This window comes from Tamandua tetradactyla, chromosome 14, assembly GCF_023851605.1.
Source record: "Tamandua tetradactyla isolate mTamTet1 chromosome 14, mTamTet1.pri, whole genome shotgun sequence".
In the NCBI taxonomy this organism is placed as follows: Eukaryota; Metazoa; Chordata; class Mammalia; order Pilosa; family Myrmecophagidae; genus Tamandua; species Tamandua tetradactyla.
The window spans coordinates 32,614,598-32,631,827 of NC_135340.1; the positions used below are offsets into that span (position 1 = coordinate 32,614,598).

Genomic DNA, 17,230 nt, shown 5'->3' on the forward strand with positions numbered 1-17,230 from the left:
GTTAATCAAATCACAGGGTCCCATTATTTCCAGAGATAAATTTAGGGGAGTTTTAGTGTCTAAGTCCGGAAGATTTATATTTGGTCTACTTAATTTGCATTGTCGCAATATGCCAATTCCCTCCAGCTGTTTGGCAAACATTCCTGGCTTTAGCTGAATCTCTTAGGATCCTATGTTCAATTTCTCTCCCTGTACCAATAATCCTGTTTTAAGATGAACGATAGAAGTGCTTTTGGCTGAAGGTAATTTAGTCTGTTTGCTGATGGGGTTCTAATCCAATCCCCTTTATGGGGACAATATTCCTTCAACACGAGCATCAAATTTGGAAGCTAAGCTGGGATGTTTAGGGGGACAGGCCAAGTAATTTAAATCAAAAGTGTTTTGAGTCTCCCACTTCCCACATTCCCTTTAGACTTACTTGGATTCACGGTTAAGAGAGTTCCTGTTCCAAATGTCAGTTTAAAGTCACTTCCACTATTGCCACAGCCAGAGGAGGCTTTACAAAAACTGGGAGAGGAGCTACTCATTGCAGGAGGGCCCTGGGGTTCAATACAGACTTGATCTCTCAATCCTCAACAAAACTGTGGGTTATTTGAGAAAAAACCTAGAAGGTAGTTACTGCAGGCTGGAGCTGGACTAATAAATATGGATAAATAAATAAATATATATGTATATATGTTTTCTTTTTTTTTTTCTTTCTTTTTCTTTTTGTGATTAGGCTGCCCCCTTAGTTTTGGCAATCCATTTCTTTTTCTTCTTCCCTAATTGCCTTCTCCTGGCTGGCACTCACACGTTTTCTCTTTTATTGGGCTTTGGGAGTAACTGTTTCTCTGCTTTTTAATTGAAATTACTCACGTCAATTACTAAATTCTGGTTTACTGGAAACCAAATGCAGAAGGAGGAGAGAGTGAGGGGAGTTTTACAGGGGTATGTTTAAGGGTGGAAGTTTGGGGCTTTCCTGATTTTCCTGGACTGCCTGCCTCTGATGATGCAAGCACAAAGAGTATTTGCCCCTCCAGGAGAGCTTGCAGGACATGGAGTAAAATGAAAAAGGCTGTCATGAGCCACATGTAGCTGCCCCCTTTCATACTTACGTGCATAGATGGTCAGTCTGGTTCCTTGCCCAAATACCAGCTTCTGGCCAGCAGACCCTGAGTTACACCATAGCAAAGAGCTTTACACAAACCGCAGGCGTGCCCCTCGTCTACCCTGCAGGGGGTGCCTGATCCGTTCTCCCAGCAGCCCTGAGCCTGCCAAAGAAAATGGTCTAAATCTCACTAACTGCAGAAGTTTAGGACAAAGTGTCTCCTTGGGGTTGCTCTTTTCTCCTTTACAAAGTCTCCTTTAGCAGTTGTAGACACGTACCAGATTTTTCAATCTCTTGCCAGCTGAATATTTAACATCTTTATTTTCACTTCAGAGGATTTTAACTTTTTCTCTCCCATCTTTCTTTAGCCTCAACAGAGCTCGATTAAAAAGACTCTTTAAAGTCAGAATACGCTGTGTCTTCTGAGGGAAGTTAAGCTGACTTCCTTCTTGAATTCTGGTTTGAATCAGAGGGCTTGCTAGCCTGGGACCGAATCCATCGGGCTAAGACAGGAGAGGTTAAGAGGAAATACAGAAAATTGTGGGAAAACCCTGCTGGGCGAGAACTTCTAGCCCCACCACACTCGGATTTATTTTTGCACTTATCCCCTTACTTCAGCCAAGGCATTGCCAGCACTTGTCACTAACAGGACACCTTCCTCAAAACCAATTATAAGAGACACCTAGCCACATGCCCCTTAATCTTAAAACAGACATGGTTTCTCTCCTCTGCACAGGGAAATTTGAAGAACAGTTTCCAGTTTTGCAAAATAAAGAGGATTAGGAGAAAATCTATTCGCCTGTGCGCTCCTCTCTCCTCCCACCCCTTCAAAAGTTCTAAAACTATTTATAAAAACATCCCCTTTAGGGTTAGAGAAATGTAGCAAGTTTCTAATTTCTTCATCTTTTTTTTTTGTGCTATCTATTTATTGCAGTCATATATTTACAACCTAAATTTACATTTCATCTCCATTTGCAGGAGAGAGTAATGCACTTTTTTCTGTTACTTCCAGAACACAGTGTACAAATGATAAACTATTGAAATAGACTAAATCACAAGGAATTTTTAGGGCCAGAGGCTGATGTTTCTCTCTACTCAAGACAGGACTGGGGCAAACATTTATTATTACTCTCTCAGGCAAGTCCAAGATAGGGACAGTCTGGTCCTATCCAACTAGGCATGCATGGTTGACATGTTTATATCTAAATAACAATCTACTGAGCACTGCTTTTTGGGATTAGTTTGGATTTCCTTTTTAATCTAGTTCTCAAATGTCAACTTCCCCTCTTTTTAGCTCCTAGCATCTCTCTGACAGGGAAAGCTTAAGGTAAATCTCATGGATGTTTTTTGAATCTCAAGTAATATGTCATCTCTGTACACATCACAAATAAAGAAATTCAAAGAAGGATGAATGTAACACCTTCAGGGAGGAATTTATAACAGTTCTTTGGGAGAGATGAGAATTATAAATAAAAGTGGAATTGCATGCATCTTCCCCTGATTATCATTTCTAATATCCAGAGGACTCTAAATTTCAAACCCAGTTGGGAAACACAGCAGCTGATCTACCCTGGACCCTACTTAGTCACTGGACACATAGGTCAGCATGAAAATATGTTTACATCTTCTACTGTTTTTTACTTTAGGACTTCGGGAAGGCCATATGAAGATAACATGATATTCTCTAGGACATCCCAATTTTTGTCTTTCTAATGTGGATCGTAATTTGGCCAAGAAAGTAGAAGCTTTATTTTGAGGTGCTGATTGGATAGTTTATATCTTTTAGGAATTTAGAACAAAAGGTAAACCCCAAGTCATTGTCTGGAATGAGTTTCTGTTGTCTAATGACACCTGGGCTTTGCAGCACCTTTATGGTCGGAAACTTTCAGAATTACTGCTGTAGAAAATAGGGAGTTCCCCAAAGTCTTCTTTTAAGAGTGTTCGTGGAGAAAAATTTCAGCTATGTTCAAGTTAAGTGAAATTAGTTTTGTCTATTGGGACTGCATACAAAATATCCCTCTGGGTATTGAAAGATGAAGAAGGAGATTGTTCTCTCTTCTGGATTGTCATCTTTCACACTTGCATCCTCAGTTTCCTCCTTCTCACTGAGAGGCACAGAAATAAGTGGGTTCCAAAAGGGGCTTTTCTGATGCCAAAAACTCAGCTGATGCAGGGATGAAAAAGTCCCATGAAGATCCAATTAGAAACACAGTTAACAGAGTTCTGGAGCATATTATCAGAAGTTCATGATCTTTCTGACTAATCTGAATTCTTGCTTTCAATCTTCCCCTTTCCCTAAATATCAGCCTAACATCAACAATGCCAGCACCAGAAAATCGAACGTGGCTTTACCCAACTAGCTTGGCTCCAACACTTTGAGTGTCACCAGGATTAGACAGTTCTTTTCCTAATTGCATCGACATGAAGCCTCGGAAAGACAAGGCAGATAATGTGTAAATGGGTCATTTAGTTGTTTTTATCAATAGGTCCCATCACACTGTCTCCTTTTGGATTAGGTCCTTTCTTTCCTGCTTTCTGCCCCTACACACTAATGATTCAATTCAGATTCCATTCATCGGACACTATCTCCAATGTTATAAAAAACAAACTTATCTCATCTGGGAGATATGCGGGAGACCCAGGTTCCATTGCAGCCCATGCACTTTCCAAAGCAAAACAAGCAAAGAAACCAACAGATCAACCAACAAACAATTCAACAAATGGTGCTGCGATAATGGGACACTCACATGGAAAAGGAATGAAATGTGACCCTGCCATACAGCATATAAAACAAGCAAACAAACAAACGAGAAAAACCAAACAAGCTTAACATTCCCAAGTGCTTAAAGGTGTTGAAGAAAGAGTCCTAAAGGGGGTCCAGTCAGGGGTTGCCCCTTTGTCATTTTCACTAGAAAGGGTGTGGCAACAACCCCCAGAAGACTATTGTGTGAATAATTCATTTACCTTTCACTGAATTTCTAAGAGTGGTGACTTATGTTTGGAAGTAAATAACCTTTAAAACTTACTTGGTCTAACATTCAGAGTTGTTCCTTGTCCAAATATCAGCTTATTGCCTCCAGAATCACACAATGACACAAGACTCTACAAAAACTCAGTTGCCCCAACTCCACTTGCTACCTACTTAAATATTCCTTTGTCATCCCAAATTCCCCCTTATAAACCAGCATTTTATAATGAGGGATTGGTATGGAGTTTATTAATCACCTGCTGGGGGTAGGGAGCCTTCCCTTTCCCTTGCACTTATTGTCGCTTTACCAGAAATGTGCCAGTAGTCCCCTACTGCACACCTGCTTTGGTAAAACAGGAGCAGAAACTGCCTACCCCACTTCATAGAGGATGAAATACAGGCTCAGAGAAGCTAGTCAATTTTCTCTTAGTCCCATGACAAATTAATAAATTTCTTATAATTGATTTCAATTTGTTTGATGGAAACCATTAATAGGATTCAAACTGCTGCGGTCCGGACTTTGGTTATAAAACCGAATAGAAAACTCAGTTATCTGGGTTCCAGAGGACAATTTAGAAACATTAGCTATTCAGACTTACTTGCATTTACTGCTAGTTGCGTCCCCATTCCAAAGATAAGTCGTTTGAATCCGCTCTGATTTACACCCCTACAGACTGCTTTCCAAATCCCATCCAGACCCTTCCACCAAGTGCTGGGCCTGATTGGAGCCAGGGCTCTCGCGCTCTCCCAGGGGAAACAGAAAGGCAGAAACACGATATTGTGTGATGTAACATTATATGGCTATTCCTGAAAAGAGAGAGGCACTATGGGAAAGTTTTCACCATTCTTTTACCCAACAGCTGGTTGGATTATGTGTGTGCGTCTGTATGTATGCCTACATGCATACATTTTTTATATACTTAGCTATGATTTATTTAGCAGGTGTGTGGCTGCAGTATATTAAAAGAGCTCAGGTTTTGGGATCAGAGAGATTTGGGTTTGAAACCCATGGCAAGTTCCTTAACTTGTTGTGCCTCAGTTTCCTCACTTGTAAATTGGGGAAATAACTGCTTAGCAATGTTGGTGCAAGGATTAGGAATATGTAACTAGGCTTCACTGGACCTGTTGATCAATCTTTGGCTTTACTTGCTGACAGCATACTTCTCTAGGTATTAGTTTAGCAACTTTGGAGACCAAAGCTTCAGTGACTTTTTCCCCAAACATAATCCTCCCACTAATAAATATTTAGCTCTGGAATTTGAACGCCAAGAATCAAATTCCAGGTCCTCTTTTATGCTGTGTCAGTTTGAACAAACTACTGGGCCTCTCTGTGATTGTTTCCTGTTCTATAAAATGAGGGTAATAATAGCACTTAATTCCCAGAGCTGGTATAAAGATTAAATTTGATTATGAGTAGAAAGCATATAGCATGTTGCCTAGCTCGTGGTAAGCACTTAATAAATCATTATTATTATTTTCCTCCCAAGAAACCAAACACAGCATTGACATTCCTCTTTTCACAATGACCTAGAAGTCTCAAAGTCCTTGAGCCCTTCTCTACCTCTAACTTATAAACCAGCGGGGTATGAGGACAACACAACAGAAAAGCTACTAAACAGTTTAATCAGGTGTTTAAGTGCTTTTGTGAGATTTTAGAAAGAGCTGTATCTGGCTGCATGGGGACACTTCCACTGGGTGACCATTGAAGGAGGTATGCGAATGAGGGCATCACATAGCCAGATGGCCCTGGAATATTAGCAGGGATGGGGCAAGAAGCTACAACCCCATTAGTTCACTAAGAAAAAAGAAATCCAATCACATTCAAGAAGAGGGTCCAATTCTATCCTTCACTTACCAAAATTTATTGTGAGCCGAGTTCCTTTCCCAAATATCATCCTGGAGCCACTGGTATATGTCACACTGTGTTGAGGAGCTTTGCAAAAACCTGTGGTGCTAACTTAATGAACCTAGCCTGGCAGAGCTTTCCAAGAACTAGAATTTCTCGTCAATCTCCAAGTTGAGAAAAAGGACAGGTGATGGCATTTTGATCTCTGGTAGCCTTGGGTTTCAGGGCTAAGAGGTATATCAGGTGATGTGATTGCCCCTTTAAGGCACCAGAAAGCTCAGCTGGTCAATTCTGTATACATATTCTGTGGTCCGAAGCAATCACATAGCAGATGCAATCTATGATGGAAATAAAAACTCCCACTGGGAATCAGCTATGCAGAATTTATAGGCAGTGTTTGATGGTCAGAGTCATTGTCTGAAGACAAGACTAGCATTTTTGTCCTGGCTTTTCCCACCTCTGCCTCGGTATGCAACTGGCTGCTCCTATCATGTTTAGTTATGGTTCCTACTGCAGCTAACTTTTCCCTCCAAGAAGCAGAATGATTTTAGCTCCCTTTGCAACTTAGGATTTTATTTGGAGTACACTAAGTCTTGTTTGGATGAAGAAGTCTGGGATGCAAGTGATGTGTCATAGCCAAGGACCACTCTGGTTTCTCTCCCTTGGGTCTTGCCTGGGCAGAGCTCTGAGCCGTCCTGGCTTTACTCTGGACTCTGGTACCAGGCTCAACCATGTGACCTTGAGCAAATCTGAAACCTCTCCGAGTTTTACTGTTCTGGTTGGCACAATTAAAGAGGTGAGTTAAGTCATCTTTAGCAAAGTCTTTGATTTGAGTCACTGGATTTAATTTATCCAAAAAATGCTGTGAAAATATTTTTTTCCCTCTTCTCCACTTCTTAAACAAAATAAACAAGCAAATGAAAAGTAATTAGAGGAAGAATTAGTTTTCCAAGTCTACCATCTGCCTTAACATTCGATCTTTTTAGAAGTTTGAAGTCAAAATTTTGGAATCACATCCTCAGGGAGAAATGCTCTTTCTTTGAAGCTTCCAGATAATTAAAAAAGCAAACCAAATAAACCAGCACCTTTGGTTTAAAGCTAGGACTTACTAGGTTTTGCCTGAGTCCCACAGGAAATGAGGCCTTTACATAAACTCCAGGCTCTTACTTACCTGCAGAAAGGTGGGCTGACCTTTATAGCTTTTTCCCACCCAGATAAGGGAATTCACTATCCAGCCAAGTGCCCTTTAGTTGCCAGGTGTTAGCTACCGAGGAGATTGTGCTAAAACCACTTTTGAAATGAAGGTATTTACCCAGGCTTGCTGTTAACTGAATCCCCTTCTCAACGCTGAGCATCTTAGCGCCCTTCTCATAGTGCCTGGGCCATTTACCAAAAGTCCCTCTTAGTATTGGACCATTAGTGCCCATGGTGCTCTGTCTAGTGTGATTGGGGCCCCGTAGGAAGCCAGATCTGTGAGCCAGGTGGGCATTTAGGATTGTTCCTGTCCTGTTAATGCAGCCCAGGACTCAGGCTGTGCAGTGAGCAGGACCAAACATGGAATCACCCAAAGTCTTTTCCTGGCTTTACAGAGAGCTGAGACCCTTGTACCCAAAGAACCGAGTTGCTTCCTGTCCCCCATCCTGTTGTACAAATTTATAAAAACCACGAATCTGGTGGTTCACGATGGGTTCTGGCCATTAAATGTACCAGACATGCCAGGCACCCTTTTTCATTATGAAAGACAAAAAGTGCCACTTCTCCTAGGTTGACTCCTGGGAGGCTAATTTCAAAAATCTATGATTCTAATAACATTTTCCCCTATCAACTTTATAGTTCAGCTTAAGAAAACTTGCAACTGAGAAGATAAACCAGCCCTACGAAATAATGAAGTACATGGTAAAGCAATCATAAAATGACGTTTTTGATGACCTGGTGTTGTAGATTATGCCGTTGTGAAGAGGTTTTTTCTTTTTGTTCCCTTGAAGCTAAGCTGCTTCAGGGCCACACTTAACAGTGTGAGTCTATTATCATTTTCATCCACTGGGGCCATGGGCAATGCTTAGTGCTGGGGCCAGCACTAAGAAGGACTTGCTTATGGCCATAACAACGTCTCTTCAGAAACTGGCCCAGATGATTCTTGGGAAAAACTGTAGGCACCTAACAAAGATTTGTTAAATTGAATCGTATTGCACATTTATCTTTTGTTCCTATTCCTTGAGAAACACTTGAATCTCTCTTGGATAATTTTCAGATGAAAAAAATTAATTCTGACAAATGTTTCTTGCTGAATTTCATGATTCCCCTGGTCTTGGCTCCAAATGCCAGTTTTCTATGAACCCTGTTCCCACAGGATCGAGCACCTTTACAAAAACCACAAGCATCAGCATGGTTGAAAGAGATGCAGCTTCAACTTTGCCCCTGTTCCTCACTTGACAGAGATGCCCCTCTGTTCCCCACAGATGCCCCCTTTCCCCATTATGGTCTTCCCTTCTACCCTCTTTCAGAGCAGAGATAGGAATAGGCAGAGTGGATTTCAGGGATGAAGATGATAAGATAGCAAATGTTATTGCACTCTGCAGAGCGCTCTTTTTCTTTTTACCAAATGGATGTTTTTCCCAAAGGCTGTTTTCAGCACTTTTGTCTCTTCCAGATGCAATAATAACTGGATTCCACGTTGGCATCTGGGCCTGGATCCCCAGGCTTTGATGAGTTGCATGTATTGAACCAAGAAATTATGCTGCCCCCATATGAGGAAGCATGCCTGGCTTTTTCCCCTTGCTGGGCAATGAGGATTTAAAGCAACATGCACAGGGGGACATAAACGAATAATGCTTCCTGATCCGAACTGTAGCTTTATCCATTAGCATTCTGGAATGCTAGACCTGGAAGGGAACTTAGCTTCTGCCTGGTCCAAAGGACTCATTTTACAGATGAAGCAACTGAAGCCCTGAGGGGCAAATTGTCTTTAGATCATATAGGTAGGTAGAGGCAGAGCTTGAAATAGAGTCAGGACTGCTGAGTTCCAGGCCTGCCTTTTGCTGCTCCCTTTATGTGACTGAGGAGGACAAGGGTCTTTCCTGCACAGTCTCCCAACCTGGTGGCTCTATGGGAAAAAATGGTCCGAGCCGTTCCAGGGTACCATTGTCTCTGTTCAGCACTGGGCGAGTCCTAGAAGAGAGGAGTTTGATATTGGTACATAGTTTGCAATTTTAGAGAGAGAGATAAAACCTTCTAATTCATTTTAAACATTTTGTTTCTTAGGCTGCAGACAACAGCAATTGATAATGGGGGAAATGGCCCATGAGATCCTAGGGAAGTCAAGGAAAAGATAGAGATTTAAAAATCTGCCCTTTACCAAAAGGATGATCCAGCAGAGAGTTGGCTCTGATCATTCTTTCTCTGCAAGACTCTTTACAGGGAATGACATCTAGAGCACGGATGACAAATATGCAATGGTGTGGCTTACCTCTGGCTCCTGCCCCCAAGGCAGTGATAGACACGTTACTCTTTTCCTCCAATTCTCGACATGGCCTCGGAATCCTTTGTAGCTTTGCATAGGCATTACAAATCGGTAGTGGAGATATAACCTGTTTTCCCTCCCTGCCCTAGGGAATAATTGGAGAAAAGATACCACCAATGGCATGAGAAATCTGGTTGGCCAGATTTAGGCCAGGGCTCACACAGCCATCAGGAAAACCATCGCTAACCTGGTTTGATCAAGACTTTTCTTTCCACAGGCTACTCTAGCGGAGGCAACAGCAAGACCATGGCGTGTCCTTCTTCTCCATAGCTTTTCCTCAAACACCGGCGTTGTAGTGGGCATTGGGCAACAAACCATGGTAGGTTCCTCATACTCATTCTTGCCCAAAGCAAAGGTCTTGGGTGACCACTGTGCTCCCCCTGCCTGAGGGTGGAAGAGAAAACACGGAGGGCTGGCAGTCTCCTGGATGCCAACCCCTTCCTGGCATGCTTCTTTCTGTCAGCCTAGGCCTTGTCCTGGGGTCTTGGATTGGAATGTGGTATAAGAAGAAAGTGATGCAGGGACATTTTCTCTAGACCACTCGCTCCCATTGCCACAATTCAGGTCTTTCTAAGATTTCCCGTTTTAATCACGTTTCTAGTTTCTATTGTTCATAAGAAAGAGATTGCCACTTGTCCATATCCATCCAAATGAATTTTCCCAATTCCTCTACTATTGCAGTAGGCTTTTCGTTGACAGGAAAATGCCCATCTACCTTCTTAGGGTGCTTTCTCATATCCTCTTGAGTGACTTGTGAGGGATGGGACTTTTGGGCCCACAGAGAAGCAGCTGCCAGTGTCAGGGTTGAAAGGTAAATGAAAACAGAAGCAACAGCTTTGACTTAAGTAGTGAACAAAGAATATTTTTCTTTCCTGACCTATTTTCTGTAAGCCACCAGTATGACCTATTTATGGAGATGGGTAATCGGCACAACAGAGGGCGCTGCAATGTCAGAAACAAAGCCACCACCTCAGCAAAGTGGGAGAAAAGTTCCCGTTTTTTGCGTGATAGGAGTGATTAGCAACCCAGCAGGGGGGACTGGTTGACCTTATTTACCAAATCCCTTGGCACCCTCCGGTCCAAGGGCCCCTCTTGAAGCTAGTGGGGTGGTTTTGGGCTAATTGAAGGCAGTCCTGCTTCACCAGAGGGTAGGTGGTTGCCTACAAGGCACTCACTGCCTCGGGGAGCTGCTCAGAATCAGTTTAAAGGGGATAGAAATTCAAGGATAATAAGTCTGTAATGGGTTATTCATTCTGGAGGGTCACCCTTATCCCTAGACTTTGGATTTATTCTATTGTGCATTGCAATCTCTCATGAAGGAGTCTGTTGCGACTCTTAGAAGACATAAGAAGAGTAGACTAGAAAATTCATTTCTCATGCCCTGAATGCTCTCAGGGCTTTGGGGGAGAACATAGCTGCTGCTCAGTTCTCTGAGGAACGCAGAGCTCTAGGACATACTTGCAGCGCTGACAACAAATTCAAGGTGTGAGTCACTTTTTTTTTTACCCTTCATTGGTACAATGTGCCTTTTGCCAGATTCCACAATTTATTATTACTTTTTGTTTTTTTTTTAGGTTTCCTCTGCACCTTTTTCTCTGAGCAGTTTTGATGAGAACAAATCTCTCAGGAACTATATTCATGAGTCTATTTAATGAAAATGACAATAGAATCAGCAATATCTAATGTTCATAGATCATTTGCTGGGTGTATTTTTTCACTTAATTTCCCAGTTGTCCTGTGGAAAAGCTTATTATTATTTTCACCATTTTGCATATAGAGAAATTGGGGCTTGGAGAAGTTAGACCATTGTTTAAGGTCACGCAGTAAGTAAATGCTGGAGCTGATGTGAACCCAGACAGTGTGGTTCTAGTGCTGCCCTTAGCCATGATGTGTGCTGCCATCCTGAGAAGTGCCCTCCCTTCAGGGAAGGACACCTGGGCAGGAAGAGTCATTATTATGCCACCCCAAGGAGGACACAGGTCTGAACCTCGTGTAGGAGATACATTTTCAGTTGCAGAGAGGGTTCAGGAAGCCCACTTCTCCCTGCTTGTATTTGGTCAGATGTGACTGAGGTCGCACAGTCAGAAGAGGAGTAACGGTTTAGCTGGAAAGCACTTACCATCTAGATCAGGAGGTACCACTCCATTTCTTATACATATCAAGCATGGGTGACACCTTTAGAGCAGAGACTGAGCAGAACCAATGGATCTGGAAGCTCTGAAATGAATTTCCACCAGCAGAGGGCTGGGTTCCCAGGGAAGGGATCCCTGCCGGCAGGTGGCAGTGCGGGTCAAGCAGCCTCTGTGCAGATGGGACAGCCCGACTGCCCTGAGACCCTCCCCTCCCATGCCCAGGGACCCTGGAGATGCTCATGGTGGGACTTTGGATTGTCTGGTGTTTACTTCTGATGTTCTCCCTGCTTAGCATTACCAGGACAGGACACAGCTAAAATTGAATTTTGGATAAGCGATGAATACCTTTTTTAGTATGAGTATGTCCTAAATATGGCATGACCCAAATATCACACACACACCCATTTTTTTAAATTTGGAATTCAAATTTAACTGGGCATCCATATTTTTATTTGCTAAATCTGGCACATTTATCCAGGCATTCTTTTCTTTTTTTTTTTTTTTGGCATGAGCAAGCTCCGGGAATTGAACTCCAGGCATTCTTTTATTCCACAAATATTGATGGCCTGACATATGGCAGACAAAATCCTAGGGGCTGGAGATTGATCAGTGAAAAGATAAAGAAGGTCTCTGCCCTCATGGAGCTTACCTTATGGTGCATGTATGGGGGAGGGGGAGTGAGATGGGAGAGACAAATAATAAAGAAGCATTATTTATCCAATGATTACAAGTAGTGCTATGAAGGAAGAGAAGAGCAGCACCTAGGTGTGGCATGGGTGACTTATCTACTACGAACCGCTAGGGGAAGCTTCTTTGAGCTGATGTTTGAGTAAAATTGGGGCCCACTGTCTCAGAGAACAGAAGAGCTAGGCAAATAGAGGAAGGAAGAAAAAGCTGCAGAAGCTGAAGGGGCAGGAGAGGGAGAGGAGGGGGTGTGAAGAGGGAAGGTTGGAGACGATCCAGGAGCTAGATCCTGTGCAGGGCTTTTACAGGTCTAGGAGAAGAGTTTTGACATCACCTGATGCACATTTTACAAGGACCTGGAGAATGGATGGTTGGGGCACCAGAGCAGACGCAGGGGAAGTTTGCAGTTTATTGCAATGTATTGATGTATTTGGAGGAGGTGGTGACAGAGTAGATGGAGAGAAATAGATGGACTGGAAATACATTTTCAGGATAGAACTACTCATGAATTTGGAAAGGGAAAGGGAAAAGGGAAATGAAGGAACTCCTAGAAACCCTCCCAGGTTTTGGGGGTGTGAGTTGGTTGGTCTTATATTCTGTATGGCAGTGCTTCCCAGCTTTTGTTGTGTCATGGATTACATGGAAAATATTATTTGTATGGCACATGACTTTGAGGGACTGGCCTCCAGGGCTCCAGCCACCCCAGCTCCCACATGGGCAGTAAGTGTGTAACTGTTTTGTGCCCGGTCATCTATTGGGTTGCCCTGCTTTGGGGGAGAATTCTCCAGCTGGGGGCTCATGTATGTTGCAAAGGGTCTAATGATAGAGGGAATTAAGCATTCTCAGGATCAGGATACCCCCTCTCCTAGTCCTCAAGCACCTGAAACCAAAGAGTCCTCGAATTCAGAGCTAGGGCACATTTTCAAAATTATCTTGTCCAACCCCCTTCCTTCCCTCTTTACACAGAGGAGCAAAAGACTTGCCCAAGGTACTCATTCACTTATTCCATTTATTGAGCAGCTGCAAACGATGAGCAGCTGTGCTAGGTGCTGTGCTGCAGGGTTGCTGGAAGTGTGATTCATGGGCAGGCAAAGTCCTCAAACTGTTAACGGTCTGCAACCACAGGCTACAGAAATGGAGAATAAGCTACTTTAATAGCGATTTGACATCCAAGCATGTTGTCATTTTCTCTTTCCTTCCTTTATTTCTTTTAAATCATTTTCACTGTGTTTTACAAAAATGAGGGTACAAGATGGATTGAGGACCAAAATAACATTAACAGTGGTAGTTTCATTGGCTGGAGGCATTTACCTCAGAGAGTTACAATCACATGACTGTCAGAGCTGCTGTCTCCTCTCATTTCCATCCCATCTCCTTCCCCCCAGAGAGCCTAAGACGGTCTCAGAGATTTCTCAAGTCCTCTTTAATTCTATATCCTCTGCCCTGATATGAAATGAAAATGATTCTGATGACAGGTTTTAGTCTTTTGTTTTTTGGTAAGCAAATTCGTGTATGGTCCTCTCATTCTATAACCCCATTTTCCTTTCTCTCACTTTCAAAGGCTTGACTTCTCTTTCTCTCCTACACTTGGTTTTTCAACATTCTCTGCCTTTGATTTTCCTGTCTGTGTCTTTCCCTTGTCTCTGTCCATTGAGTTTCCTATGGGTTGGGTTTGTGCCTGTCCCAGCATCTCAGGAGTGCAGCCATGCATTTCTTTCTAATTTCTCCTCTTTACAGGTAAGGGTGTGTTCTGTAACAGCATCAACCAGTTGGGTCCACTGGACAAGGCAGTGAAGATGGGGGAAGAGGTGGTACTGTTTTGCACTTACGAAAATGAACTTACAAACCCAAATTTATTCTGGTACCGAATGAGGCCAGGTCATTCCTTTCAGTTTGTCCTTTACAGGGATAACACATTATCCCAAGATGCAGATTTTACTCAAGGCCGATTTTCTGTAGAGCGCAATCTGACCCAGAATACCTTCCACTTGGTGATCTCCACAAGGGCTGAAGACGCTGCCACTTACTACTGTGCCACAACTCGCACAGTGACACAGGTGTTCAGGAAGTCTACACACAACCCCCTAGGACATGGGCCAGCTCAGCAGAACCCCTCTTTGGAAAGATCCCTTTCTTTCTCTTAGTCATTTTGTGTCCTACCCAGCCTGGTCTTTTCAGGTGCCCTTAAGTGTCTGATGAGTAACTTAAGGTCTGGTTGCATCCAGGGGTGCACCCTGGCTTCAGATGGAGCAGGGCACCTCCCTGTTCAGTGGGCTTTGCTACCCGAGTGACTCTTGGTGGGGAAAGGAGACCTGCGTGGTTGAGGGATCATCTTTGTGTCCCCTGTGCCCAGGCCATGCCTGATGTAGAATGGGGCCTGACAAATTTGTGCTGTCTTTGCTGTGAGGTTTCCAGAACACTGCAAGTACTTAGAACAGTGCAATCTAAGGAGATGCCATCAGAATTGCCTTTATGTTAGTCTCCATTACCATTTATCCATTATTGTGAATTGGTTTGTGTTTTAGTTTCCTCATCACTAAAGCAAATGCCATGCAATGGGCTGGTTTAAACAGCAGGAATGTATTGGCTCATGCTTTTGAGGCTAGGAGAAGTCCAAATCAAGCCACCATCAAGGTGATGTTTTCTTCCCAATGGCTGGCATTCTGGGGTTGGCTGCCAGTGAGCCCTGGCCCCTGGCTCCTCTGTCATATAGCAATGCACATGGTGACCTCATCTGGCCCCTCTCTTCTCCTCCTGGTTCTGTTGACTTTCAGTTTCTGGCTACTCCATTTGTGGCTTTCTCTCTGTGTCTAAATTTCATTCTGCTTGTAAAGGGCTCCAGTAATAGGATCAAGATCCATGCTATTTGAAGTGTGCTACACCTTAACTTAAGTAACCCTATCAAAAGGGTCCTATTTACAATGGATTCACACCCACAGGAAAGGGTGTGTTTGTTTTTCTGGGGTACACACATATCCAAACCACCATCTGTTTTCAGATTAAGAATCAAATTGAATGCAAAGTTATTTACCTTAAAACATTTCCCCAATTTACCATTTTTCTTTGCCTTCTTACAGCCCATCACCTTATTTCTCCTGGATGTTCTTTGGCCCTCCATTTTATTTATCACTTTTGGTGAGCATTTTCCTTTCACTGGAGAGCATTGAGTTACTCCTAGAAAGTTGTCTGTGAACTCCTGAATCCCAGCTCCAAAGTCCCTGAATTTGGAGCTCAGTGGTGTCCCCAGAGGAGATAATTGCCTCTAGGAGAAAACAACTATATGATGTCAAAAAGATAGACCTTCAGCTCCTGGGAAATGGTCCCTTCTTCCTCTACTTCTATTGAATTCTCTACTTGGAAAGAACAATTAAAGTTAGTAGATGCAATTTTAGAAAGGAAGGGGACTTAGACATCATTTATAGGAAATATCACTGAAATCCAGAGAAGTAAGGGACATTCTCAAAGTCATATAAAGGGTTACAGACAGAACTGGGGTGATGGGACATTCTTACGGTCATATGGCTGGTTAGTGACAGAACTGGGAGAGGGGAAGCTCCCAGGGTCATATGGCTGGATAGTGACAGTGTCAGAGTCAGCGCTGTGGGGCTGCACTTTTTTGGCTCTCTCTGGCACCCAAGAAGGGTTTTTATCAACATATGGTTTGGGCAGCAGTTTTGGCTTCAAAAACAGGCAGGCAAGGAACAATCACTCTATGAAGGAATAGAAAGAACATTGGAATTCAATGGACTTGGGCAAGTGATTTAACTCCCGGGGGCTTCTGTTCTGCAGTCCACTGAGTGTGTGTAACTACCACCTGGAAAACTATCTTGGGGTTGTTGTCACACTGAAACAAGGTGCTGCATGTGAAATGAAGTCTATAATGTATAGTGAAATGGTCTCCAGACTTGAAGGCAGCCACATTCTCCTCTGACTCTGCCTTAAGTCTTTTTCGCAGGTTCCTTTTGGAAGCAGAAATTCATGGTGTGGGGATATTTTCTACTGATGGTCAAAGTGGGCCAGAGGGTGGCTCAATTATATATTAAATATAGGACATTCCCAAAGGGCAACCTAGCTGGTATTCACATGGAGACCTGGCTCTCATTGCAGGATGTGGGTGCTCTTGTGAAATGAACTTTGGAGGGACACTCTTGGTACCTCAGTTCTGCTCCTAGCATATATCATTGGCTCACTGAATGACTTTGGACAAGGATCCAAATATATATTCTTAGGAATATATATTTTTCATCTGAAGAAATGAGGGCAAGTGTTCTTTTAGATGTTAATGTTGTGCAAATAGGTGTTTTTTTATACATTTGAGGTGAAGTGGTATGGAATCATTTATTGATTTTCCCTGGATGGACCCAGCTTGTCTGTGTAGATTATCCTAAACCCATGCACTCATAGTGCTCCTGGCTTCTTTCACTGGGTGGTGAAGACGTGGTGTGGGAGTGTGCAGGTGGTGAGGGCAGGGAGAGCTGTTGGTGATGATTATTCTTCTACTTGTAATCTCATAACCCCCTCCTTGACACCCCAGCTAGGTGCCATGGAAACTGCAATAAGAGGCTGCCAGGACTCTGCTAACTGATTGGGTACATCTGGAGAGGGTTGTGACCCTGCTGAGGCAGAGGAACCAGAGCTCACCAGCCACAACCAGGGCTCTGCCGCTGCTGTTGTTATTGCTGTAGTAGCAGCAGCAGCGACAGCAGGAAACCCAGGGCTGGCTCCAAGGCAGGAACCTGCGGGCTGGGGGCTCAGGAAGCTGCGGTGTGACCTAGAAGCGCAGCTTGACTTTCGTTTGACTAGTAGACTGCACAGAGGCCACTCTCCACGATGAGTAAAGCCAGAGGCAAGGTGCACACAAAGCAGTCTAATAAATGCAACACAGACATTGAGCTGAGATGAACATCGGGCAACCAGCCACACCAACAGCCCAGGCAAAAAGAGTCAGCGTCCAGCGATCTCCAATTCTCTGGGCACAAACTGGAAGGCAAAA

At 43.3% G+C, this 17,230-nt stretch overlaps 1 protein-coding gene across 1 annotated transcript; it reads right to left on the minus strand.

Annotated features, from left to right (window-relative positions):
• Positions 1-8,578: 8,578 nt before the first annotated feature.
• On the minus strand, positions 8,579-10,470 carry LOC143655790 (uncharacterized). The gene is made up of 4 exons (XM_077127238.1): positions 10,137-10,470; positions 9,609-9,805; positions 9,368-9,506; positions 8,579-9,069 (listed from the first exon to the last, which is right to left on the minus strand). The coding sequence occupies exons 1-4, from the start codon at positions 10,155-10,157 to the stop codon at positions 8,908-8,910; spliced, it is 519 nt and encodes a 172-aa protein (XP_076983353.1). The 5' UTR covers positions 10,158-10,470; the 3' UTR covers positions 8,579-8,907.
• Positions 10,471-17,230: the final 6,760 nt, after the last annotated feature.

Excerpts from the sequence above, each read along its gene's own strand:
- LOC143655790 (XM_077127238.1), bottom strand. The coding sequence starts at position 10,157 with ATGAGAAAGCACCCTAAGAAG. Across the intron at positions 9,806-10,136 it reads TGAGAAAGCACCCTAAGAAG|GCAGGGGGAGCACAGTGGTC; the intron begins GTAGATGGGCAT and ends TTCCACCCTCAG. Across the intron at positions 9,070-9,367 it reads CTTGGGGGCAGGAGCCAGAG|GACTCGCCCAGTGCTGAACA; the intron begins GTAAGCCACACC and ends CCTCTCTTCTAG.